This window comes from Melospiza georgiana, chromosome 1, assembly GCF_028018845.1.
Source record: "Melospiza georgiana isolate bMelGeo1 chromosome 1, bMelGeo1.pri, whole genome shotgun sequence".
Taxonomy (NCBI): Eukaryota; Metazoa; Chordata; class Aves; order Passeriformes; family Passerellidae; genus Melospiza; species Melospiza georgiana.
In genome coordinates, this window is record NC_080430.1 from 130,198,065 (window position 1) to 130,206,072 (window position 8,008).

Below are 8,008 nucleotides of genomic sequence, written 5' to 3' on the forward strand. Positions count from 1 at the left end.
TCTTCTTTCCAGCCCTGAAATCCAAATCCAAAACATACAATGCTTTTAAGACAGTGTAAATCAGAGCTGAATATTTATAAAGTAGGATAATTATTTATAAAATAGTACAATAGCTTTGTGAGTCTGATATTTACACTTCTGTGAGTCATGGCCATCAACTTATTGCTTCCTCTTCCCCAGGTGAGCATGCTGCCCCACACCTCACTCACTCAGTGTCATACAGAGCTCACAAAGCCCAGCTTCCTTGGTTGTGTTTGTCAGAGGTTTTGTTTCATTCAGTGTAGCTACCCCATTTTTATCACATCTGTGCAACCCCTGCCACAGTAACTGAGCCTGCAGTCAGTTGTGCCTTCCTAAAGTTCACTCTGGGCTTGACAGTGGTGGCTCACAGAGAGCCACCATCCTCTAGCTAGCCCACTATGTTTCCACCTTTCTTAGGTAAATCAGCTGACAAAGCCACACACTTTTAAAAGAAATCTTTTACCAGGACCTCATAGTAAACCTGTAATGCTTTGCAAATATATGAAAAGTTGGATGATTTCATTAAAAATTTTTTTCTTGGGAAAATTTGTCTACTACTGAGCCAGACTCTTGTGAAAAGTTGAAATACATGTCTTTTCAGAGCTATGAGTTTGACTTTATGAGGAGAGCATTTTATCTTTAGAATTGCTCAGCAAAGGAGATGGAAACTTGTGATATTTCAAGTAGGAAAGTGTAGATGCACATCACACAGGCTGAAACAGAAGTCTTAATAAATAATGGCAGCACCCTAACATCTATTTTTATTCCTGTGTGCATTCTCTCAACACAGTTCTTTGATACAAAAATAAAGTACAAATTAAAAGTAAAAAAGCACAAGACTGATCCCATAAGTCAGTCCGTATGGAGGAAATGTGCTGTCTAAAATCTGTTAAAAAGCTTACACACATAAAACCAGATTTTATAAGAGGAAGGATGTGCATGATTTAAAGGAAAAGTGATCATCAAAAATTCTATCCTCCATCCAAGACAGTAAAATATCCACAAAGAAAAAAGTTGAAAGTATGTAAATACTCTTTAAACAGCAAAGACTTACACCCAGAGTACAGACATAAATTCACTCTGTCACACATTATGCATATTAAATATTATGCAAAATATATATTCAATAACCTTGTCAAAAAGACAACTTCTTAGCCCATAACACTCAAAATGCACTCCAAGGGTCCCAAAAATTCCAGAAGAGAGACAGTCAAAGCAGCAGAGTTTACCACCCATCCTTTTTAAAGCAGAAGCTCCACCTCAGGAACACAGTGCACAACTGTGGCTCAGCGTATTTCACAGACCAAACCAGGCCAAAGGACAGAGCAAATCTGGAAAGCTTCTGCTTTCCATGCCATCATGTTCCATCAAATCCTGGCAAGAATTCATGCTGACCAGATCACTATTAGTTGCTACAGATTACAACTCAATACCATCTGTATTTCCCTTCCCCAAAAAGAGTAAAACAAGCATAAGGAGAAATTATGTATCTATTTTAAATCCACACATCTTTACCCCAGGGAGCGAAAGGAAAAGAATAAATAGTCCACATTACAGATGTGAGTCACACTACTTAATGCTCTTTTGGAAAATGCTCAAATACCACAGTGATGGGAACAGCATAAGAATTTGAAAAACACAAGATACAAACAGAATGGAGAAAGGAAGTAGAGCCCAGGGAGTAGCCATTCATACTGACAGTCAATCACCATAAATGATTTAAAAATAAATAGAGGGAATACATGCTTGCTGCTTTCTTCAACATTTGAACAGTTCTTGTGTTAATATCTCTAAATGTCAACTCTTGTTTTCAGCATTTTTTTAATCCTGCTATATGTCTCCATGGAATGAAATGACACAATTTTATTGCTGAGGCAAAAATACCTTCCACTTCAAAAGAAGCTTGCCTTCGAGGAGAATTACACTTGAACAAAGACTGCAGGATTTAGCTCTATATTTATCTCTATGCAATAACAGTAGTTCATTCATATAAACATGGGAGGGTTTTTTTATTCTTTCTCAGAAGGAAAATATCTCTAAAGAGAATTAAACTCAGTAATGTCTACATAAATATGCTGGTATGACTTTGGTGGAGGGGTGTGCTTGATAAATCTGTAGATATTTTTAGATTAAACATGTACCTGATGGCTCAAGGAGACACTTCATTTTAAGAAAAATGAAACTGATGAGTTATTCATCTGACACCAGCTCACTTCTCACTACCCTCTAAAATATTGTGGTCCATCTATTCAAATTCCATTGACAACAGCATTTTCCTAATAGCACTGCTTTAGGCTATCCTTTATGTATAAACTTTACACCTTACCATCTCCCTCGTAGCTTACACAGAACTCAAGAGGACACTTTTAGTGAGACATAATGGGAAACTAAACCCTACATAAATTTTATCCTAAGATATGATAAAACCTTTTATTTGCCCATTGTCTGCTTCCAAGATTCTCACTATTACAAATGAAAAGAATTCTGCTTCATTTCTTAAGTTAGTTTTACCTTACCATTACTTGAGAACAGTTTATTCTTCATTTGCAAGTTTAATCATTCAAGCTGATCCTAGTATTGTACTGATGTTTTACTTCACATTTGATCATAAATAATACTCTCCACAGCAAAAGTTGACAGGAGCCTTCTTTAAAACTTTAATGCCATTATTATATATTTAATAAAAATAAATGAAACCTTAATTCCTTGAATTCCTGCAGCTTCCAATTTGAACTTCTATTTTTATTAATAATTTTTAAGAGTGCAAAAATTTTAGACAAAAATTTGCATTTGTTTTGGTATAGCATGTAATTTAATAAAATAGTCTAAATTGTTTCAAAATAAAGTATCTCAATAGCAAACAAACTGTAGAGCAAGAGACTAAGATGTGGTGACAAAAGAAGGTATGGTACTTTATTTCCAGTGCTCACATTACACTGTCGTGCTTCAGAATGTTCATCCAACAAAAAACCTTTTTAAACAGACTTTGAAATGTTTTTAGGAGATCTCCTCAACATTTAGGAGCTGTCACACAAAGGATATTCGAAGTTTTTGGTATGATGCAGTGAACCTTGGAAGCAGACTTCCAAAGTCAGCAACTAAAGCCCAGAAGATAGCTTCCAGGTGCTGAGTGTGAAAGACCAGCTGCAATTAACATGTCCAAGACACAACGCTAATTTTGGTACAAAAAAAAACCGCTTAGAACTTAGAGCTTCAGCTTCACCACACTCATCAAAGTCACATCCACGACAGCGGTAGCTTTGCTTATTTTTAAACCACTAGAAGTCAGCAGGGTTACTCCATCACTAAGGGAGAACGGTTTTCTCGACTTTACTCAAGTGTCTGCCAGCCGACTGAGAAGGGCGTGACCCATGCCGTGCACGGCAGCGGGACCCCCGGGCCTGCAAGGAGACCGGCGTCACCCCGGGAACGGGGCACGGCGCACGGGGAAAGTTCGGGCTTCCCGGGCCCCGCGCTCCTGCCCGGACACTCCCGGTGCAGAACGGGGTGGCTGTGGACAGCTCCCGGGGGCTGAGCTGGGCCCGGGGACTGTGGACAGCTCCCGGGGCTGAGCTGGGCCCAGGGACTGTGGACAGCTCCCGGGGCTGAGCCGGGCCGGGGGACTGCGGACAGCTGCCGGTGCTGAGCCGGGCCGGGTGGCAGTGGACAGCTCCCGGGGCTGAGCTGGGCCGGGGGACTGCGGACAGCTCCCGGGGCTGAGCTGGGCCGGGGGACTGTGGACAGCTCCCGGGGCTGAGCTGGGCCGGGGGACTGCGGACAGCTCCCGGCGCTGAGCTGGGCCCGGGGACTGTGGACAGCTGCCGGTGCTGAGCCGGGCCGGGTGGCAGTGGACAGCTCCCGGGGCTGAGCTGGGCAGGGGGACTGTGGACAGCTAGCTCCAAATGCTGAGCCGGGTCGCTCCGGACAGCTCCCGTTGCCGGTGCCGGTGCTGGGGCCAGGGCAGCCCTCACGCCCGCGCCGGGCAGGCGGAAGGCGTCCTGCTTTCCCCGGCGCCGGGGCTCACGCTTGGAAAGAGCAGCGGGGCGGGGGCGGGCGGCAGACACGTTGTCGGGGGAAGATGGCGGCTGTGGCAAACCCACCCAGCCGGGCGGCCGGAGCCCAGGCCCCGGTGGTGCCGCTCCGCCCGGCAGGGCCGCCGCCGCCAGCGCGGAGCCCGCCGCGCCCCCGGCACCGGGCCCGATGCTGCCGGTCCGCCCCCTCCGGCGGCGCCGACCGCCGCCCCGACCCACCCGCGTCCTCCCGATGGAACACGCCGGGTGAGGACGGCACCTGTGCGGCCATGTTGGGCGCCCGGTTCCCGCCGGCGCCGGGGCGTGCGGAGCCGGAGCCGCCCCGCCGAGCGCGACTAAGGCAGGCGCCGAGCGCTGCCGCGTCCCTGGCCGCTCCCGCGGGTCCCTCCCGCCGTGCCCCACACTCGCCCGGCGCCGAGCACCCCTGCCCGACCCCGGCAGCCCGACTCCTCTCTCCCGCCCTGGCCGTGCCGCCCCCGGGGCCAGAGGAGAGACTTTCGCGGCCCCGGGCCCGGGAGGACGAGAAAGGGATGCGCCCGCCCTTACTTGAGCACGGATTGCTCCTTCTCCTCTTCCTTCTTCTGGCGGTCCATGACGGCCAGGATGATCTTCCGCTCTTCCTCCGTGAGGTGGCTGAGGTCCGGCATCTCGGGCTGCGGGGCCGGAGGAGGCTGAGGAGCGGCGGGGCCGCTCCGGGGCCCGGCGGGAGCCGACATGTTTAGTAGGAGCTGCCGCCGCCGCTACGAGAAGCGCTGCCCGAACTCCAGCAGCACCAGCGGGAGCGGCCGGCGCCGGGAGAAGCACATACAAATCAATACCCTGTAATCAACCGGCAGCCTAATGACGGCCCCGCCGGGGAGGGGCGGGGTGCCCGGCAGCCCCGACCTCGCACCCACCCGCCGGGCCGCCGGCGGCAGCGGGAGAACGGGGACGGAGGGGCCCCGGGGGGCGAGCAGGGGGAGCGGGGAGGGGAGAGGGCAGCAGAGGAAGGGCCGGGGGCGGGGTGGGGAGGGAGAGGGGAGAGGGCAGGATTAGCCGCGGGAGGGCTGTGGTTTGGGTGCGAGCGAGATTATCCCAACCCCGAGCGCCAGGCAGGGAGAGGGGGCACGGAGCGAGCGTCGGGAAGTCAGGAGACGGGGGCAGCGACTGCCGCCGTACGAGAGCGGAGCCCCGGCGCCCCGGGGCGCGCAGCGGGGAAAGCCCCAGCGGGCGAGCGCCAGTCCCGGCCGCCGGCCGCGGCTCATAATTCCTCGCCGCCGTCCATGGAAGGGGCCGCGGGGCGCCGCGCTCGCCTCCCGCCGCCGCCGCCTCCCGCCGCTCCTCTGCCGGACCGCGCCGCTTCCTGCCGCCGCCTCGCTTGGCTGGTGCCCTCTCGGCTGCGGGATGGAGTCCGCCTAACCCATGGCATGGCGGAGAGCCGGAGTCACGGGAGGGGGCTCCGCATCGCCCCGCTGCCTCCCTCTCCTGAGCCGAGCGGCGCGGGGCGATGCGGGGCCCGGCTGCCGCCCCTAGCGGCGCCGCGCGGGCTGGCGGCGGGGGGCGGCGGGCGGCAGCTGCCCTTATTTATTTATTTATCCCCGCACAAAAAATGGACGCGATAAAAATCACGCGAGGAAGGACAAGGAGGAGCCAAGGCGCCGGCGACGCGCTGGGAGGACCGAGCCCGGCGGCCGCGGGGGGGCAAGGGGGAGGGCGGGGAGACGCTGCGCGGCCGCCGCTCCCGCGTCTCCCGCCGCTCCCGCCGCCCCTGCCGCCCGCAGGGAGGCCGGAGAGGGGCACCCGCTCGGCCGGGCCGGTCCCCGAACGCAGCCCTAGGGAGGAGGATCTGGCGGGGGGGGGGAGCGCCAGCTCCGGGAGGAGGAAATGGAGGCAGAGGGAAAGGCGAGGGCGAGCCGCCCGGGAGGCCAGCAGAGCACCCATATCCCCGTCCCCTCGTAGCCCCACGGCACGGTCCGCAGATCGGGCAGAGAATCGCAGAGCAACATCAAGGGCGACGCGGGGTGCGCGCCGGGCCGGCCTCCGGTTCCCCCGAGCCGGGAACAGCATCGCTGTTCAGCCGTGCGGATCCAGCCCAACAGACCTGCTGCTCCACCATCGCCCACATAAGGTCCTGCTGGAGTGTCCTTCACCCCACGCTGGTGAAATCTACCACTGCCTCTGTCTGGATAGATTCCTCTAACCCAGAAGAGCAAGAATGTGACACCCATTAGAGAAGATTGGAGAAGAAAGTCCTCCTCCCACACGGGCACCAGGTAGTGGTGAAATAAACCTCTCAAAACTCTTTTGCTACCTATAAATCCCCCACCTGAGCAGTCATTTTGTGGCAAGAAATAATTTCTGGAAAAAGCATCCTGCACTACCCAAAATGCCATTCAGACCAAATAAATGGGAAATACCCCATCCAAGAATGCCAAAGAAACAATTTAATCCAAATCTGTATGTTTTTACTCTGTAAGAGACAATAGATTTCTGCTTGCTATTCTCTCACTTTATGAGACATAACATCAGTGCTGGATAACATGGAAGTGTATACAGCAATAATAAAGTGATTTTAAAAGGTTTCATTTTAGCAGTTTGAAATCTCATCCCAGATCATATAGTCTTGGAGCTGGTGTTGTTATCTGCCATGACATCAATTTATAACCAAGTATAAAGACATGGGAGGAAAAGTAATCTTTCAGAACCTATTGTGGTCCTCATTAGCTGTATTTCCACAAATTCTAGGATGTAGGTCCACAAGCTAAAGAGTTCTGCCTGCATGTGAAAATACCATTCCTTTGTGGAAACAAATTCTGGAGGAACAGATTGTTGGAAAGACATGAGACGTTTGCTGTGGTAAAGCAGGTCTTAACAATTATCTCTACCTATTATCAGGCACATATATTAATTGAATTTTAATTTTTTCTAAGAAATGTCACGGCATCCTTAGCTAAAGGAGACCGTTCTATTTCTTGATGTAAACTTGTTTATAATAGACCCTATGGTAAAAACCATAAACCATTGTGTAAGACACTGAGCATATTATATTTAATCAGATATCCTTGTAAAATAAACTGTATAATTTTTCATTCAGTCCTGAAAGCATTCTGCTCCTCCAGTTCACATCACCTTCACCTTTCAGGCTGGATTCCAGCCAGCTGGCTCTCACCGAATTCCTGGTTTCTTCCAGGCACTAGATAAATCTGGCATCAAAATCAAAAAGAAGAGGAAATTTAGAGCCATGTGTCATCAGATTCCCAAAGATAGTACATTCTTTATCAATCTATGAATGTTGAATGGAAGAATTAACTGTAGAGAAGCCTTTGAAAAATACATTTTATCCTAGGGAAGTGAGGAACATGAGAAATCAGTCAATCACTTCTAAGAATGATTACAAAGAACCAGACCAATTGAAAGTCCAGTCAGGTTACACAGTTGGTTCAAAAATATTTAATGCCATGCCTCAACCATAAACACAAGCAGTATTCATGCTGTAGTCTTGTTGCAAGACATCACTACAGTTTTCTGTGCATTGCCTCATTCAGCTGAGATTCTTTCCAATGGATATTTACCTTTGAACTCTCTGGATTTACAGTGCCTGCTTCATTTCAATGTGCCTGTGATGTTTTATCCACAAATGACAAATACTTGCTCTCAGCATTACTGTAGAATTTCAGAGCTTTCTTTTCTCCTTGGTATTTGCCTTGTTTCCACTAAATCCCCTGCCATTACTGGGTAAGTGTAAACAAACAAATACAGGGACAGGAACTGTAATCCCCATATGTTATCTAGCTATTTGTTTTGAAAAGAGAGAGCAGATTCAGAGTAGAAGACATCCTGTCTTGATGACAATGAAAAAATGGTTCAGCTTGACCTTTCTAAGCTTCTACCTTCCTTTCTCACAATCAGTTCCACCTATCATTCCTCACATTTTTCTGCAATTGAAAACAAACATTTTTTTCCATATTCCTGTCAGC

General features: G+C 50.2%; 1 protein-coding gene across 43 annotated transcripts in view; it reads right to left on the reverse strand.

The window, feature by feature from the left end:
• Window positions 1–4,863, reverse strand: part of RIMS2 (regulating synaptic membrane exocytosis 2) — a 443,516-nt gene extending 438,653 nt beyond the window's left edge. For all 43 annotated transcript variants that reach the window (XM_058037275.1, XM_058037251.1, XM_058037219.1 and 40 more), the window contains exon 1: window positions 4,599–4,863. In XM_058037275.1, coding sequence (XP_057893258.1) covers window positions 4,599–4,768 — 170 coding nt within the window. In that variant the 5' untranslated portion in view covers window positions 4,769–4,863. The remainder of the gene's footprint in view (window positions 1–4,598) is intronic.
• Window positions 4,864–8,008: the final 3,145 nt, after the last annotated feature.